The sequence below is a fragment of the Anguilla rostrata genome, chromosome 5 (genome assembly GCF_018555375.3).
Source record: "Anguilla rostrata isolate EN2019 chromosome 5, ASM1855537v3, whole genome shotgun sequence".
Lineage (NCBI taxonomy): Eukaryota > Metazoa > Chordata > Actinopteri > Anguilliformes > Anguillidae > Anguilla > Anguilla rostrata.
Genome location: NC_057937.1, coordinates 63,481,098 through 63,500,299, shown reverse-complemented (window position 1 = coordinate 63,500,299; position 19,202 = coordinate 63,481,098). Strand labels below are relative to the sequence as shown.

General features: G+C 42.9%; 2 protein-coding genes across 3 annotated transcripts in view; one reads left to right on the top strand and one right to left on the bottom strand.

Moving 5' to 3' along the window:
• The window catches only part of LOC135255947 (T-lymphocyte surface antigen Ly-9-like), a 227,919-nt gene that overhangs the window by 174,147 nt on the left and 34,570 nt on the right, over window positions 1-19,202 (top strand). The window lies entirely within an intron of this gene.
• LOC135255946 (titin-like) overlaps window positions 1-19,202 on the bottom strand; it is a 222,530-nt gene that overhangs the window by 190,106 nt on the left and 13,222 nt on the right. The window contains exons 5-6 of the mRNA XM_064337783.1: window positions 8,259-8,543; window positions 6,515-6,772 (exon numbers count right to left, since the gene is read on the bottom strand). Of these exons, the coding sequence (XP_064193853.1) occupies window positions 6,515-6,772; window positions 8,259-8,543 (543 nt within the window). The remainder of the gene's footprint in view (window positions 1-6,514; window positions 6,773-8,258; window positions 8,544-19,202) is intronic.

Sequence of the window (19,202 nt, the reverse complement as noted above, 5' to 3'; positions counted from 1 at the left end):
GCTTGACTGGCCGTTCCTGGGGGGGCAGATAGAAATGTAATGCTGATGATTTATAAGGCTACGATAAGAGCAATCTTTGACTATGGGTGCTTGGCATATGGTTCAGCGGCCAAGTCTACGCTGGCTAAGTTGGATGTTGTTCAGGCCAGGGCTCTGAGGTTGTGCACTGGGGCATTCCGGAACCCCGGCGCTGCTGGTGGAAACGGGGGAGGCTCCACTGAGGCTGCGATGTGAAAAATTAGCGCTAAATTATTGGATTAAGCTAAAAGGGTTTGTAACAGCTCTTCCATCAACTTCTCTGCTAACGGAGTGCTGGGAGTTTGAAAAGGGTGGCAGGAGGATTAATAGGGGCAGCTATATATATATATATATATGGGGTAATTATATAAATATTTATACTGATGGCTCAAGAGATCCTGAAAGCAGAAGAGTGGGAGTTGGCTTATACGTACCCCATGTACAAGTCTGTCAGAGTAGAAGGTTGCCTGATGGGATATCAATATTCTCCGCTGAGCTGGTTGCTTTATTGTGGGCATTGTGGTGGGTGGAAGAAGGGGTTTTGGGTAATGCCGTCTTGTGCACTGATTCATTATCTGCCTTGACGGCATTGGGGGGAGGTGAGGGGGGAAGGGCTAGAATAGACATAGTTGGGGAGATTTTAATTGTGGTTTTTAAACTGGAGAGGCAGGGATGTAGTGTGGGGTTTATATGGGTGCCAGCGCATGTTGGGGTTGAGGGCAATGAGGTGGCGGACAGGGTAGCTAAGGCAAGTTCAGGAAGGGATAGTGTAGATGTGCAGGTGCCATTTGGCAGGATGGAGTGCTGCAGCATCATCAGTGAGAGACTGAATTTTCAATGGCAGCAAGAGTGGGATGCAGACAGCAGAGGGAGAAAGCTATACAACGTCCAACCATCTGTTAAACCTGGTAATAGAGTGAATATGCCTCGGAAAGATGAAATCAAATTGACAAGGCTAAGGCTGGGGCATTGCGGTTTAGCAAGTGGGATGGTGCTAGTGGGGAAACACAGAGATGGCAATTGTGAGAACTGTGGAGTCCTGGAGTCTGTACAACATGTCTTGATGCATTGTCTGATCTATGCTGGGGAAAGGAGGGTTTTATTTATAGAGTTAAGCAAACTGGGAATTAAAAATTTTTCCCTTAGATCATTGCTGGGCGACGAGGTCGTTCAAAAAGAGAGAGCTAGGGAAGTAATACACCTCCTTAAAACTACAGGCCTCGGATTGCATAAGCAGCAATGACATTTCTATACCAGTGGGAGGCAGCAATGCACTAAACAGTGCCTAGTCTGCCGGGAAAAAAAAGAAGAAGAAGAAGAAAGAAGTCCTAACGCAACATGCATAGCAGCCTGTGGGCCACAAGGTATAGCCAAATTTAGTAAGGTACTAAATTTCTTCATTTTTCTTTTTGTTAGGTACAGTTTTAATTTTCTAGTATTTTTGTTCACTGTATATATTTTGCACTTATTTGGGAACTGGCACTGTAAAAAAAATTCACCGGGTTCTTTGACCTCACTGCTGCTTCGCCATGTTGTGCTTGCCTTCGGCTTTCGCCGTTACCCTTACAATAACCTTTACTAACCTGTATCTCTAAAACACCCTTACTAACCTGTCTCTAAAACACCCTTACTAACCGGTCTCCCTAAAACACCATCATCCTACCTGTAGCCCTAAACACCCTTACTAACCTGTCTCCCTAAAACACCATCATCCCACCTGTCGCCCTAAAACACCCTTACTAACCTGTCTCCCTAAAACACCCTTACTAACCTGTCTCCCTAAAACACCCTTACTAACCTGTCTCCCTAAAACACCCTTACTAACCTGTCTCCCTAAAACACCCTTACTAACCTGTCTCCCTAAAACACCCTTACTAACCTGTCTCCCTAAAACACCCTTACTAACCTGTCTCCCTAAAACACCATCATCCTACCTGTCTCCCTAAAACACCCTTACTAACCTGTCTCCCTAAAACACCCTTACTAACCTGTCTCCCTAAAACACCCTTACTAACCTGTCTCCCTAAAACACCCTTACTAACCTGTCTCCCTAAAACACCCTTACTAACCTGTCTCCCTAAAACACCCTTACTAACCTGTCTCCCTGAAACGCCCCTATTAACCTGTCTCCCTAAAACACCCTTACTAACCTGTCTCCCTAAAACACCATCATCCTACCTGTCGCCCTAAAACACCCTTACTAACCTGTCTCCCTAAAACACCCTTATTAACCTGTCTCCCTAAAACACCCTTACTAACCTGTCTCCCGATGGCACCATTACTAACCTGTCTTGCTAAAACACCCTTACAAACCTGTCTCCTTACAGCACCTTTACTAACTGGTCTCCTTATGACACCTTTACTAACCTGTCTCTCTAAAACACCTTTGCTAATTTGTCTCATGACACCTTTGTCAGCACACCAATGTACTGTGCATGTGACCAGACATTATTACAGATTAATATGTTCTAACCGGTCTGTGCTAAACTGCCTGTCAGTTGTGATATTAATGTGTAGGACTCCCTGGGCCCCTGTGCTGAAGTTTGGGGATTCACTACTCTGGACTACAGGGGTTAAATGGAGCTGCTTCACAGACAGGATAAACTCTAACCCTATTGGCCATCAGCACTCAGACGTGGCTCCTTCCTGTTTCTAGAGCAAATCTGTGTTTAATACTGACAGAGTTCAAAGCAGCGCGAGTGATACTTACAGTAACACAGAAAACCAAAGACAATGAGGAGGGCAACAACAGCGATAATGATGGCAGCAATTGTGCTGGAACCTGTGGAGCGAGAAAGAGAGACATTCAAAACCTGCTCAAAGCGCGGAACAGCAGCACATCTAAACTGCATCTGAGTCACAGAGAAAATCAGCATAAGAATTCAAACACTTCCTTACACAATTCACTGTGAGTAAAAGGGGGGACTCTAGAGCCAAGACTCCAGTGCACAGCTATGGTAGCAAAAAGACTCCAGTGTGTAGCTGTGTGTAGCACAGAGACTCCAGTGTGCAGTTGTGTGTAGCACAGAGACTCCAGTGTGTAACTGTGTGTAGCACAGAGACTCCAGTGTGTAGCAGTGTGTGGCACAGAGACTCCAGTGTGTAGCTGTGTGTAGCACAGAGACTCCAGTGTGTAGCTATGTGTAGCACAAAGACTCCAGTGTGTGGCACAGAGACTCCAGTGTGTAGCTGTGTGTAGCACAGAGACTCCAGTGTGTAGCTGTGTGTAGCACAGAGACTCCAGTGCGTAGCTGTGTGTAGCACAGAGACTCCAGTGTGTAGCTGAGGGCAGACAGGGATTATGGGAATTCTTACTGGTAGGAGCTGTGATTGGTCCAACAGGAGCAGGTCCAGGGTCGCATGGTAAAAAAAACACAAGAAATCCATAATTAGTACAGCTGTGCAGATAATATTTAAATGCTGACAGTCTCCATTGGGGGTCCCAAAACTATGGCCCTTTCTACCATCAATGTAATACAATAAAAATATATCAGATGAAATAATAATCAGGTTGACACTGGTAGACACATGTTGAGTGTGGATCTGAAAGAGAGCTGGACAGAGAGAGCTGGTGAGATGTAATATATAAACAGATGGAACAGTCTGTGTTCCCTGAACTGCCTACTGCATGTGTCCCCTCTTGGCTGTGCTTTCTGGCTAATACGTATGCTTATTTGTATTAATACTGGTGCTGATGTACCAATTCATCACCAGTAACTATTCCTCCAATCCAAAATGAAGTTTTAGCTGTACTGTGTCTTTCATGTCTTCTCATTACCCCTCATCAGCTGATAGCTCAATTACTTAGCTATATGCAGTTAATTAACTACAGGCACCAGCACTGGCCAGTCAGTCAGTGAAAATCTCATAAATCACATTCCAGTGAATTTCATCCTGTGTCCAGAGGAGGGGCAGAAATTTGCACATGTGCGTCTGATGGATATTTGGGAAGCCCTGGTGACAGTAATGTGCTGCATTTAATTACTATGCTTGTCTTTAATATTACTGCGCCCACAGACAAACCTACGGCCTATGGTACAGTACCTGCAGCACAGACACACCTGCACTCTACAAAATATTTCACTGCTTCTATTCAAAAACATTAGGCAGCAAATTGCATTGAGTTTTTTCAGTCATTTCTGCCACATAACATGGACAGCCAATCACTCTGCAGGAATAGGCCTGCTCAGAGACAAACAACATGGACAGCCAATCACTCCACCCCAGAGACTCCAGTGTGTAGCTGTGTGGAGCACAGAGACTCCAGTGTGTAGCTGTGTGTAGCACAGAGACTCCAGTGTGTAGCTGTGTGTAGCACAGAGACTCCAGTGTGTAGCTGTGGGCAGACAGGGATTATGGGAATTCTTACCGGCAGGAGCTGTGATTGGTCCACCAGGAGCAGATCCAAGGACACATGGTAAAATAAACACAAGAAATCCATAATTAGCTGTGCAGAAAATATTTAAATGCTGACAGTCTCCATTGGGGGTCCCAAAACTATGGCCCTTTCTACCATTAATGTAATACAACAAAAATATATCAGATGAAATAATCAGGTTGACACTGGCAGACACATGTTGAGTGTGGATCTGAAAGAGAGCTGGAGAGAGAGAGCTGGTGAGATGTGATATAGAAACAGATGGAACAGTCTGTGTTCCCTGAACTGCCTACTGCATGTGTCCCCTCTTGGCTGTGCTTTCTGGCTAATAACTCATGCTTATTTGTATTAATACTGGTGCTGATGTACCAATTCATCACCAGTAACTGTTCCTCCAATCCAAAATTAAGTTTTAGCTGTACTGTCTCTTTCATGTCTTCTCATTAACCCTCATTAGCCGATAGCTCAATTACTTAGCTATATGCAGTTAATTAAGTACAGGCACCAGCACTGGCCAGTCAGTCAGTGAAAATCTCATAAATCACACTGAGGTTCCAGTGAATTTCATCCAGAGGAGGAGTACAAATTTGCACATGTGCGTCTGATGGATATTTGGGAAGCCCTGGTGACAGTAATGTGCTGCATTTCATTACCATGCTGTTTATTTAATACTACTGCACCCACAGACACACCTACGGCCAATGGTACGGTACCTGCAGCACAGACACACCTGCACTGTACAAAATATTTCACTGCTTCTATTCAAAAACATTAGGCAGAAAATTGCATTGAGTATCTTCAGTCATTTCTGCCACATAACATGGACAGCCAATCACTCCACCCCAGAGACTCCAGTGTGTAGCAGTGTGTAGCAAAGAGACTCCAGTGTGCAGCTGTGTGTAGCACAGAGACTCCAGTGTGTAGCTGTGTGTAGCACAGAGACTCCAGTGTGTAGCAGTGTGTAGCACAGAGACTCCAGTGTGTAGCTGTGTGTAGCACAGAGACTCCAGTGTGTAGCTGTGTGTAGCACAGAGACTCCAGTGTGTAGCTGTGTGTAGCACAGAGACTCCAGTGTGTAGCTGTGTGTAGCACAGAGACTCCAGTGTGTAGCTGTGTGTAGCACAGAGACTCCAGTGTGTAGCAGTGTGTAGCACAGAGACTCCAGTGTGTAGCTGTGTGTAGCACAGAGACTCCAGTGTGTAGCTGTGTGTAGCACAGAGACTCCAGTGTGTAGCTGTGTGTAGCACAGAGACTCCAGTGTGTAGCAGTGTGTAGCACAGAGACTCCAGTGTGTAGCAGTGTGTAGCACAGAGACTCCAGTGTGTAGCAGTGTGTAGCACAGAGACTCCAGTGTGTAGCTGTGTGTAGCACAGAGACTCCAGTGTGTAGCTGTGTGGAGCACAGAGACTCCAGTGTGTAGCTGTGTGTGGCACAGAGACTCCAGTATGTAGCTGTGTGTGGCACAGAGACTCCAGTGTATAGCTGTGTGTGGCACAGAGACTCCAGTGTGTAGCTGTGTGTGGCACAGAGACTCCAGTGTGTAGCTGTGTGTAGCCAGTCTCAGAGCAAAAGCCACTGTAAACTGAGAATAGAAAGGTCACATGACTATTAAAACAGCCTCTTCCTCAGTAATGGTGTGTTGGGTCCACATCAAATGGTGAGTTCAGCGCAAGTTTCTGAGGGAGAGGAGTAATGAAAGAAAAACACCCGTACCGACGGATCTGTCCTGATACTGAATATAACTGAAACATTATTTAACCACAGAGGTGAAGAATCTCTCACAGGAGAGACCTGGTCCTTTATTTCAGTACAGAGCATGGAGGCCGCCTCATCATGGAGGTTTCTAGGGTACAGAAGTGCAATGCTGCCATGTAGTTATTGTTTTATCTTGTTATTAGGAGAAAACATCAGTAATTATGAGAACTTATTCTTCTGAAATAAACTCATTTCATTATTCAGGAGCACAAATAAAAAATAATAAAATCGCTCCTTCCCAAAATACACAAAAATAAACAAGACACTTTCCCCTGTTTTAGAGACTCTATCTCATCATTAAGAACTAGAGTACACAGGTAAGGAAAGATGTGAGCAGGTGTGAATGAGGTGCAGTAAGCTCACCTGTGCAGTGGTCCCCCACAGTGATTGAGGCCATCTCATTACTGACTGAGTTCTTGGCCTCACAGGTGTATGTACCACTCTCCACAGAATGAGGCAGATGCAGATGTGGAGCACTTGCCACACGTGAGGAGGCAAAGGACTTCTTCTCACCCTCTCTGTACCAAGACAGGGTCGCTTCTGTCCCTCTATTTGCAGTGCACACTATAGTGCAGGGGTACTCATTCTGAGTGATGCTGACATGCGGCTTTGATACATTAACTGTGCAGGGAAAACAGAGTGAGACAGTGAATACAGTACTCAAAACCCTTATCCATGCAGAACAATTATGTGACAAATATGAATCTGAATGATAAGCTCTTTCCAGCAAGCAAAAGGCCAGAGCATACAAACTGAACAATTTGATATTGTGATAAAATTAATCAAATCTAAAAGTGAACTGAACAGGTGAAATAGATACTCAGATGAAGATCATTTAACTTTTGCCCAGTGTGACCGGCAGCCTACATTACTGTGATTATGACATCATTCCTCCAGCTGAGGAGAGTAAATGACATCACCATTAAGCTGCCTCATTATGACATCATTCCTCCACAAGAAGAGCAGTGTGTCTGTAGCAGCTAGTCTCAGCACAGCAGAACTTTGAAAATAAACTATAACAGAAAATGCAAAATGGCAATAAAAAGTGACCTGTACTGCCCAGATAACCCATGTGATTCATCTGGACCAATCAGAGGCAAGTGGAGAATACCCTTCATGAAAATGTTACTTGAATGTAGAGAGAAAGAACATTTCTCTCTGATGAATTCTGTATATAAAGGGGATCTACCACGGGTCCCTCGAGTAAGTAGCTGAAATGAAACATTTTAAAAACAGGCTAAATCACGTGTTATTATTCATCTTAAAATCATAAACACGTATTAATTATATCCCTAGAGGATAATAACATTGATGCGTTGCTCTGTAACTTACCGTTGTCCTCTAGGCACAGCGGTTAAAAGTATTTCCAGGCACATATGCAAAGGGAGAGATGATAATATATTAGAACAGTTATGAACACAAATTAAAGACAGCATATAATCACATTACAGTAGAGAAATCATGTCTGTTTCATTTTACAAAGTGAAACTAGTGAAACAAATATACATACATTTAGCCTTATAATTATACAGAGTATCCTTTTCAGATAGCTGTAATATACATTTACTTCAGAATGTTGTTCCTAAAGTGTGAAACTCTCCTTCCCGATAACAGAGTTAAAGATCTGCCTCTGATCAGTGGCCTTGGTGACAGTAATATATTGCAGCTGCTGTTGCTGCTGTACTCAGTACATCAAAGTCACATGACCTTAGACCCCTGTTACCTGTTACAGGTGTGTATCATAGTTATGTTCAGGTATAATGGGCTATAATGGTGCAGCAGAGAACAAAAATTATTGCTGAGATCATATAAGATCTAGAACTACTCTTACTAGTACCGCTGTTGCTACTACTACTACTACAAATAATAATAATAATAATAATGTTATTGTTATAAATGACCACATGTAAATGTAAATGTGGCATTTTTGGACTCTGCAGCATAAGTAGCCCCATTTTCACAGGATGATACACAATTTGCTATTCAATAGAGGTAAAATTCCCCTTTAATTCAAGATAATCTAGGACACACACACACACATAAACGCACACACACACACACACTACTGCATTAGTAATACTATAGACACGGACACAGTGGTACTTACTGTACACATTCAGCTGGAAGACGGTTATGGTCTTGTCTGTATTATGTACTTTATACTCTCCAGAGTCATTCAGCCTCAGCCCAGAGAGGGAGAAGAATCCAGTGCCGCTGTCCCAGTCCAGTCTGTCACTGTAATTCACATTACCGGGCGTCCCAAGGCTACTGTCTCCAATGGGGACAATGTCTCTGTACATCAAATATCCGCCCTTTTTCACTGCAGCTGGGAACTCTATGCTCTCTCCCACAATGCCATCCAGCGGCACAGACTGGCCAAACACACTCACTGCTGGAGACACAGAGATACGGCATTGCATTTTATACTGCACACACACACACACACACACACACACATATGCGTGCACAGACATGCACTCACACAGACACACATGCACACACAGACACTCACGCACACACACGCACACACACACGCCTGCACATGCTCAGACACACATGCACGTACACACACATTCACTGACATACACACACAAACACACACACACTCAGACACACATGCACACGCACACACACACACACACACACACGTGCGAGCACACACATTCACTCACATACACACTCAGACACACATGCACACACCTACACACGCACACAGACACGCACACACACACACATGCGTGCACATACTCAGACACACACTCAGACACACATGCACGCACACACACATTCACTGACATACACACACAAACACACACACACTCAGACACACATGCACACACACACACACACACACACGTGCGAACACACACATTCACTGACATACACACAAACACACACACACTCAGACACACATGCGTGCGTGCACATGCTCAGACACACACTCAGACACACATGCACACACATGCATACACACGTGCGAGCACACATTCACTCACATACACATACACATACACATACACGCACACATACACACACACACTCAGACACACATGCACACACACACACACACACACAGATGCACACACACATACACGCATGCACACACATACACACACACACACCTGCGAGCACACACATTTACTCACATACACATACACAAACACACACGCACACATACACACACACACTCAGACACATGCACACACAGACACACATGCACACAAAAACACTCACACATAATGTGTGCACATGCTCAGACACACAGATGCACATATACACACACACACACACAGACACAAATGTGTGCACATTCTCAGACACACACACAGATGCACACACACACACGCACACACAGCGGTGCAGTGAAACAGAGTGGTAATGGGTGCAGTGTGTTTCTGAAGCACACGCCTGCCAGTGTCAACTCTTCTGAAATGGACACTGCAATAACAGAACAGACCTACAAACAGTTATATATTTCAAATTGTGAAAAAGGGCATACAATTATTCTCTGTAACATGTTTTTTTTTTTTTTATTTCCTATTAATATGTTACCATAAAAGCACAACCATAATGCTAGCTTATGGACTTTCATCAATCCTGAGAATATTTTCTGTGGCACATACAGAAGACGCGGTTTATGTCTGTTTGCCAACATTAATCATTCTTGATGCTGCGTGCTGGTTCACATTTCTGTCACCCTGGCCTTGTTCCCCACCCCATCCCAGCAAAATAGACAGTTACGGCAACTGGGATCCTTGTTCAAAATGACCCTCTCCCTCATAGAACAAATGGTTTCCCACTCAATCTGACTAGTAACTGGCGACCTACAGAAAGCTCTGGTTTCGGTTGCAGAGGAAGTCACACATTCGTTTGAGCAGAAGAGGCACCACCTCGCCTGTCAGCCAGACAGCCATCTGCGATCTTGACTCATTTCTAGGAAACGCCGCACAAACGCACGCACTTGCTATACAGCATCCGGTATAGGGCGTGTCGCTCCAAATCACCGGGCCGAATGCACAGAGCAGCGCGGACTTTCTCCGAGCACGACTGACCGACATGAAGACAGATTGATTGATCTGATCTGTGTATTGATCTGAATATATTTAACCTCCAGAGACTACTGCCTAGTGAAAATTGCGCAACTAGATTACCGTGTCATCAAAACTCCAGAAAAAAACATGCCGCGGCGGTCAGGCGAGGTCGCTCATGCGATTTCGCCGCATCTTTAACTTGGCATAAAGCTATCAAAGACCTCCATACATTTCACAGAATTAATTACATTAGGCTGTTCAGAACTAGGCTACTTTCGGTTTCCTAGTAAGGCTACTGCAACTTACAGGCCGATGAGAGCCTTAAACCAGTCGTACGTTAGAGCCGGACTCATTCCGACGGAGGAAGAAACTGGAACATGCAGAGGAAGATACGAACCTGTAATGTACAGCAGGAAAATACAGAGGATAATCTTCATCTTTGGTTTTAAATATTTTAAACGCACAGGCCTATTGCTCATTTGTGCTGTTCGCCCTTCTCTTTCCTCATTGTTTTTCCTCTTCCTCTTCTTCTTTTTCTTCTTCTGAGGTTTAATGGCGTTTGGTAAACCAGCTTTTGGTGCATTACCGCCACCAACTGGACTGGAGTGTGGAGCAGTAGATTTGGCAGTAAAGAAGGGGAGGTGCCAAGCGTCCAGAGGTGGCAGAACGGAGAGGTCTGGCTGGTGTGTAGGGTCTGATGATCCTCTGAATGTACCCTGGTGCTGACCCCTTAGCTGCCTGGTATGCAAGCACCAAGGTCTTAAATTTGATGCGAGCCATAACAGGCAGCCAGTGGAGGTCAGTGAGCAGGGGGGTGACATGGGAATGTCTGGGGAGGTTGTAGACCCGACGTGCTGCAGCATTCTGGATGAGCTGCAGGGGTCTGATGGCGGATGCTGGCAGACCAGCCAGTAGTGAGTTGCAGTAGTCCAGGCGGGACAGGACCATCGCTTGAACCAGGAGCTGGGTTGCTTAGGTGGTGAGGAAGGGGCGGATTCTCCGGATGTTGTACAGGAAGAACCTGCACGTTCGACTCACCGCCGTGATGTTCTGGGAGAGGGAAATAATAATCAGGTTGACACTGGTAGACACATGTTGAGTGTGGATCTGAAAGAGAGCTGGAAAGAGAGAGCTGGTGAGATGTAATACAGAAACAGATGGAACAGTCTGTGTTCCCTGAACTGCCTACTGCATGTGTCCCCTCTTGGCTGTGCTTTCTGGCTAATACGTATGCTTATTTGTATTAATACTGGTGCTGATGTACCAATTCATCACCAGTAACTGTTCCTCCAATCCAAAATGACGTTTTAGCTGTACTGTCTCTTTCATGTCTTCTCATTACCCCTCAGTAGCTGATAGCTCAATTAATTAGCTATATGCAGTTAACTAACTACAGGCACCAGCACTGGCCAGTCAGTCAGTGAAAATCTCATAAATCACATTCCAGTGAATTTCATCCTGTGTCCAGAGGAGGGGCAAAAGTTTGCACGTGTGCCTCTGATGGATATTTGGGAAGCCCTGGTGACAGTAATGTGCTGCATTTCATTACTATGCTTGTCTTTAATACTACTGCACCCACAGACACACCTACGGCCAATGGTACGGTACCTGCAGCACAGACATTCAAAAAACATTTGAATAAGAAATAACAATGTGTAACTTATACAAATTCTTAGAAACCAGAGAATGATTCGCAATTCCCAAATAAATAATCTCAAATATTGGTTAAATTAAAATTTTCCTGGTTTGCTTAACAAAAAAGTAGCACCACCAAAAAACTATTCATAACCTGTCTCCGCTTCAGCCGAGCCCTATCCACATTTTTAAAGCGCACAGGTGGTTAATGCAGCGGGTTCCCTGGGTACAACGGACACATTGTAAGATTAGGTCTGCAGATGTAGCGCACAGCAGCCTCTGACCGTTGCGGCTGCTAACTAACGTGTCGACCGCAGTTTCATACAGTTTTGCAACAGAGAACTGGTGGTTAACGGCAGATCCCAAATTTATCCAACGGACAGCGGAAAGGAGAACCTACATTGATTTCAGTGTTTCGTATGCGCAGAATTTTCGTTAGCAACAAAATCACCTCACCCGGTAATCTGCGTCACATATCTACTTTCGTTTTGCTTGCTGCGGCAGCGTTAGTGGTTTGCAAGCTAGCTAGAGAGCACCTTTATTAAAACAGTAATAGGCCGTCTGACGCGCTCGTTCAGCACAGTGCGGAGGCAGCTGTCTTATTACCTGTGGTAAAAAGCAGGCATGTTGAGAAGATGCTCCTCATGTTTTCTCCCCGCTGCGGTCTGATGCTGCTGAGTGGTTCAGGTCATCCCCCTCTACCCTCGCGCAGCAACCGTTGTGATGCCACGCCTTTTACCCGTCGCTACACGAGCCGCACTTCAGGGTCTCACGCTTCCGGACGAGAATGACTCACATCGCATCCTTTACGGATTTTATCTGCGAGGGTTTTTATGACCCTTTCGTATCACTTACAAAAAAATCACATGTGAATAGTGTGCATGTGAACTATTTAAAAAATCCCACAATTCCATTTATAAGATGAGAGTGGAATAAGTAACCTATGCTATTTTTTTTTTTCACACGTGAACATAAATGTTAAATTCCATTTTCACATTTGAAAATACATACTGAGATATGGAAGACCAAACAAGTCAAAAAGTCACACGTTGACAACATGCAAATAATAATAATGAATTATTAATAACGTTAAAAATCAACGTGTTACAATGTTTTACGATTGCTTTGACTCATTTTGCACAACAGAGTTTCAATGTGCAAAACTCTTAACACAGAATGCTATACTGCTCATTTTGGGTTCAAAATGTAATTTAGCATGCAAAATAAAAATACCAGTGCCAAATCAGGGAATATTATATGCAAAAGTTTATCACAGCACCAGAAGATTAGATATTTCAAACAATGAAGTTAAATCATTGCTGCATTTTCAATATACAAGTCATCATTAAATAATGCTGCCAAATACAAAATCCTTCTGATGAAAAAAAAGTTTGAAAGTTTTCTTTGGTCATAACGCAAAATGCTATACTCCTAATCTTGGGCTCAAAATCATATACATGCACAATAGAAACTACTGAACCAAATTAGATTGTATTTCATGCTAAAGTTTATCATAGTGTCAGAACAGTGGATATGTTCATTGTGGAAGTTTAATTATTGGTGGATTTTCAAATACAACGGCCATTATCAAATAATGCAGTCAAACACAAAATACTTGTTAGCAAAAAAGACTATGCAATGGTCATGTCCTCATAAGTACTTGAAATTATGTACAGAAAGCATCCCTGTCATGGTTCTGGGTGGTAGTGGCTATCCTTGGCCACTGGAGGACATCCTTGTCACTTCTTTCCCCTAATTGAGCTAATTGGGTTCACCTGCTGTAGTTCCCCTGTTTGGGCTAATTGGGATCACCTGTGGTAGTTCCTATTTAAGCTCTTTCTGGCCTGCAGTCAGTGCTTTTGTGTCAACTTTGGTTACATGTAAGCCAGTATTCTGTGAGTGTGTTTGTAACATTTCAGTGCTGTAACAGTCTCTTATTTTGAAGAGATCTCTGTTGTACTGAAGGCTGAGATTTAAGGGATTATTTGCTATTATTGCACAATAATCTCTTACTCGGCATTGCATTTTGGGTGTTTTTTATCAATCCTCATTTCGAGGGCTGTTTTCTTTAGTTTTCACCTTTACGCTCTCAGTTCTTTTTACGAGACAGCTTTATTATACTCCTTTTTTCTGTTCGGTTTTGCCCTTTTCGCTGGGTAGTTTTTGTTAGTATTCAACTGCAGGACTTACCGCCCAAAGGAGTATATTATTCTGTTCTGTCTAGTTTGAATACTCCTTGTCCTTTAGTTCTTAACACCCTTTCACGGGTAGACTACTTAGTCCGATATACGTGGGATATTCTCCCTTAGGAGTATTTAATTTTCTGTTTGTTTACTTGTCGCCTTCCTCTAGTCTTTTGAGACCTTGTGGTTACTCCACCCCTTGTGGATAGCTTTCAGATTCCCGTTCAGTCACACCTGGTTCTCCGAACCCCCCCACCCCACCCCACCCCACCCCACCCCACCCCACCCCACCCCTTCACAATCCCCTGTGATAGACTGCAGTATAGCACTTGTGTTTTTATGAAAGACAAACAACATATTAGATTAGATTATATGAAGTTTAATCATTAAAGGAAAAGCATACAGTAATGCAGTACTGTAAACTCAACTGTATTGTACAGTAAAAACAACAGTAAAAGCAAAAACAGTTACAGTAACAACAAACTCTACTGTAAAGTAAAAAAAACTGCTTTTCATTGCTTAAGCAGCATTTTGCCTCTCCGCTGCATTTGGCCACAGAATTTTGTCGACATCGCATCTGATGTCTTCATTGGCAAGACAGCGCTGGTAAAATCTTTTAGAGTGCCTTATCCAGCCCTGACACTGCTGGGCTGTAATGTCATTGCATGCCTCATCCATGGCCTGAAGGAGCGTTGCCTGCTCATATGGACACCTATCGTATACCTTCCACCTCCAGGCCGAGAAAAACTCCTCGATGGGGTCAGAAAGGGGGAGTAAGGTGGAAGGAATTTTGATCGGAACTCTGGATGGGCTGTAAACCAGTCTCGCACAGCCATTGCACGATGGAAGTTTACATTGTCCCAGACAAAGATGAACACCATCTGAGCATTTGGCTGTACGAGACGGTTGTACAGCCCATCCAGAAAACGTATGAGGCGCTCGGAGTTGTATGCCCCCAGCAGAGGGTCACGACCCTCTCCTTCGTTACCAACCTCAACCTCACCAACCTGCTCCATGTTGTCAGAAACTGCCATTCAGGTTTCTAAGCAGCGTTTTATGTAGTGGTGAAGAGATTATCAATTGTGTTGCAATGCTACTCACCTGGGCAAGGTTGTTGGAAGTACTGAGACATGACTAGAAACACCTGTTGATTTAGTGATCTGCATTTGTAGTAATAAGCATTTGAACATTGTTGGAATATTAGATGGCTGTATTCTGAGGATGGAGCATATGATTTAGAGTTTGGCACTTTGTATTAACAGTTTTGCACTTTGTATGTCAGCATAGGATGTAGTGTCTTAAGGTAAGAATTCTGCAAGTCAGTTTAGCACTTTGCGTTAACAGTTTTACACTTTGTATGTCAGCATATGATATAGTGTCTTAAGGTAAGAATTCTGCAAGTCAGTTTAGCACTTTGCGTTAACAGTTTTACACTTTCTATGTCAGCATATGATATAGTGTCTTAGAGTATGAATTTTGAAAGTCCATTTGGCACTTTGCATTTTGAGTTTTGTACATTGAAATTCTGCTGTGCAAAATAAGTCAAAGCAATCATAAAAAACTGTAATAACATGTTAAAGGCAGACTATACAGGATTTTTTATTTGAAAATACAATAAAAATAACCATGCGAAGGCATAGCTATGATGCACTGGCAATCTATGTTTTCACTTAGTTTCACCAAACTCCTGGACCTTTTACCTGTATATGTTATCTGATGAAAAACATGTTTTCATCATACAAAAATGCCAAGTTACTAAAACATACAAAGCACTGGCTATAAGTCATTACTTCAAATATAGGCCTGGCATTAAAAGTTTTGATAAAAATTAGTAAATTGTGGCAAGTTTCATGAAACAATATTGATTATCTTAGCTCACACAAATTAATCAAGAAGTATTCCAAGGCAATGCAACTCAATGTGTCCTAAATGGTTTCAATTAACTTGACCCTGTGTGCACAAGCATACAGTGCATTAATGAGGCAAACATATGCGTGGATAGGTTTGTAATATTCTGTATTTATTCAATGGGCCTAAATATTTTTCATTTTGATCTGAATTTATGTATGCACCCCCCCCCCCCCCCCCGTATTGTGAATGATTGTATGTATGTTTCTTTGTCTAAATGTCTGTTCATAAATGTGAATGTTACATGCTGCTAGGGGAATGGCCCCATAGGGATAATGAAGTATTGCATATGTGTGTATGTATTTATGTACAGTATGTATTTTACAATCTGTATTTATTTGAAGTTGCAAATATACAACGACTTGTACATTTTGTAAAATGAACTTGACAATAATGTATAAACATATCCTTTCTGGAGAAATATAATTTCTTTTGGTATTGACCAGAAGTTTCATACATTTATTTAAATGTCTTGCATTAGGCAATTTTTGTTATTGGACACTTTGATGTGACACAAAGTTTGAATGATGACATTGTCTTCAGATGGTAAGATAAAAAAAACATCAAGTTACTATCTAAAGTCTGGGTGCATTTTATTTGTATTTCAGAAGTATAAATGAGTTTCCTGCAAAGATTATACAGATGCAAAAGCAATAGTTTAAATGTTTTATTTGTAGTTGTCCAGTGAGGCAGCGTAATGAGAGGTTTTCATGAGTCCGAGGGGGGATGCGAACTATACCTGTCACTCATTCAAAAGTGTTGCAGTGTGTAGCTAATGACACAGTTCATTGGTATTCTTTGAGCACAAAACTTTATTGTTTTAGCACCAATCATAGAACACTTTCAATAGTTGCATGAGGATGAAAGGAACAGTCACACAATGACCTCATGTCAATTATCTGATAAAAAACATCATTTTTTCACCTTAGAAATATTGCTCACCTTTGTCCTTCACTGTCCTCCTCCACTGCTGAATTAATTCAGATTATTTATTACCACCCGTCTTGACTTCTGTTCCTTACTCTACGGCCTCCCTAATACTCTACTGACTGAACTGCAACAGGTCCAAAACTCAGCAGCGAGAATGCTACGGTAACTCACACTGGATCCTGGCAACACATCACACCCACTCTAAAAAACCTACACTGGCTTCCCAAGGCATGTATAAATTGCAAAATTATTTTTCTCACCTACAAAGCTCTCAATGACCTGGCCCCTCCGTGCATCACTCATTTGCTGTGTACACTCCCCCTCGCATCCTCCGCTCCCCTAATACTGGCACTCTACTCACTATCCCTAAGACCCACCCACATATGTTTGGAGACAGGGTTTCTCTGTGGTTGCCCTCTCTCTGTGGAATCCTCTTCCAATGAAAATCAGGGAAACAGAGAGTGTAAATAATTTTAAATCCCTACTGAAGACCCACCTCTTCAGCATAAGTTAACCGTTAGCTTCTCTATTGCCTTGCTATGTATATTTGTGTCATGGTTCTGTGTTTTCCTGTCTGTGTTTCCCTTGTTGGGCCGCCAGATGGCGGCACTTCTGTTTTGTGTCCTGTCTGTTAATTGTATTATTGTTGTCTCGGTATTCTATCATTGTTCCCACCTGTGTCTTGTTATCCCCTCCTTTTCTGGTTTGATTGTTTTTTGAGTTCACCTGTGTCTTGTTACCCCCTGTCTATTTAAGTTCTTTGTCCCCTTGACTCAGGTGCTGGTTCCTTGTGTTTGTTTCCTACTTGTGTTCATTTTTATTCTGCCTGCTTTGGTCCTGCTTGTGCATTGTGTGTTTCTGACTTTGTTTCTGCCTGCATTCCTGCTTGTGTGTATTCTGTCCTGCCTGTGTTCCGCCCTGCCTGTGTTCTGTTTTTTTTTTTTTTTAGGTTCTTAAGAATCTTTTTGTGTTTATGGTTTTGCCCCTCGTGGCCTTTTGTTTGTTCCCTGTTTATTTGGTAAAGTCTTTGTTTGAATTTCCCTTTTGGATCTCCTGTGTTTTTTATCTGCCCCGGGTAAACCCCCCCGAATCCCTGACAATTTTTGTTTGTATGTTTATCTTTCTGCCTTCTGTGTATACATTTTGCCTTCTGTATTTACGTACTTGCTTTTTTTTTAACCTTTTCTCTGTCAACCAACCTTGGCCTCTGGAAAAGGGGTCTATAAAATAAAATGTATTATTATTTTATTATTATTCAATGTAATAAAATAATGCATTCGGGGTTTTTTCACATACTGGAATAAGTACAAAGCTCATGGTTACGGTAGAAAACACATTTAGTCACACAGAAAAACAAGGGATAGAAACATGTCATTTAAAGATGATCAGTTATTCAAAATGCGTCTTATGGCAGGTACATACATTTCAGGGCCCATGTGGTCAAATGGCAGTGTGGACTTATGTGAAATAACCTTTACCCCCCACCCCCCCCCCATTTCTCTTGCTCTGTTTCTGTCTCATTTCTCTTTTTTCACCTTTTTCATTTCAACAGGGGCCTTCTGTCTGACTCCCTTTCTTGCTACTAACCGCTCTGGCCAGCAGTAAACAGCCTCCTTTATGAGCTCTGAACCTCCACCCAGGCCAGGAGAGCAGCCTCCACCCAGGCCAGGAGAGCAGCCTCCACCCAAGCTCCACCAAATCTCCAAATACTCCAAATCTCTTTCTTTCTTTATCTCTTTGCTCTCACCTCACCATCTCCTTGCTCCTCTCCCTCTTCTAAGGTTTTCGGCAAAGGGCAGTGCTGCACTTTAAATTAGCTTTAAATAATTCCTTGAGCTAACAGAAGATTGAATGGTTTGAAAACCCGCATTTTTAATGTTTAATGTGGCACAAACATATTTTCACTTTTTTCAATATAGTCCAATAAGACATTTTACAATTTCACATGCTCCCAAAACTTTTTGTCAAATCAGGGGGATGGGAGGAGTGTTGGTCATCTTTTAGGAATCAGGGGATGGGACGCTGTGATTGGGGCCTTTCAGTGAGTCAGGGAGATGGGATGACGGATTGGTCATCTTTCAGTGTGGGGAGGGGGCTGATCCCGGGCTCATTGACAGATCATTCTGTTGGGTAACAGGAGAGTGTAGTCTCCCCCTCTCTGTTCATATCAGCCCTGTGGGGAGAAAGTTTAATAATAATGATAAACCAACAAAAACCGTCCCTAAGCAAGACATCTAACCCCTAACTGCTCTGGTGAATGCGAGGCATCAATTGTAAAGCGCTTTGGATAAAAGCACTATATAAATGCAGTCCATTTACCATATCAAAGGGTGAGTTCAGCGCAAGTTTTAGGGGGGGTTAAAA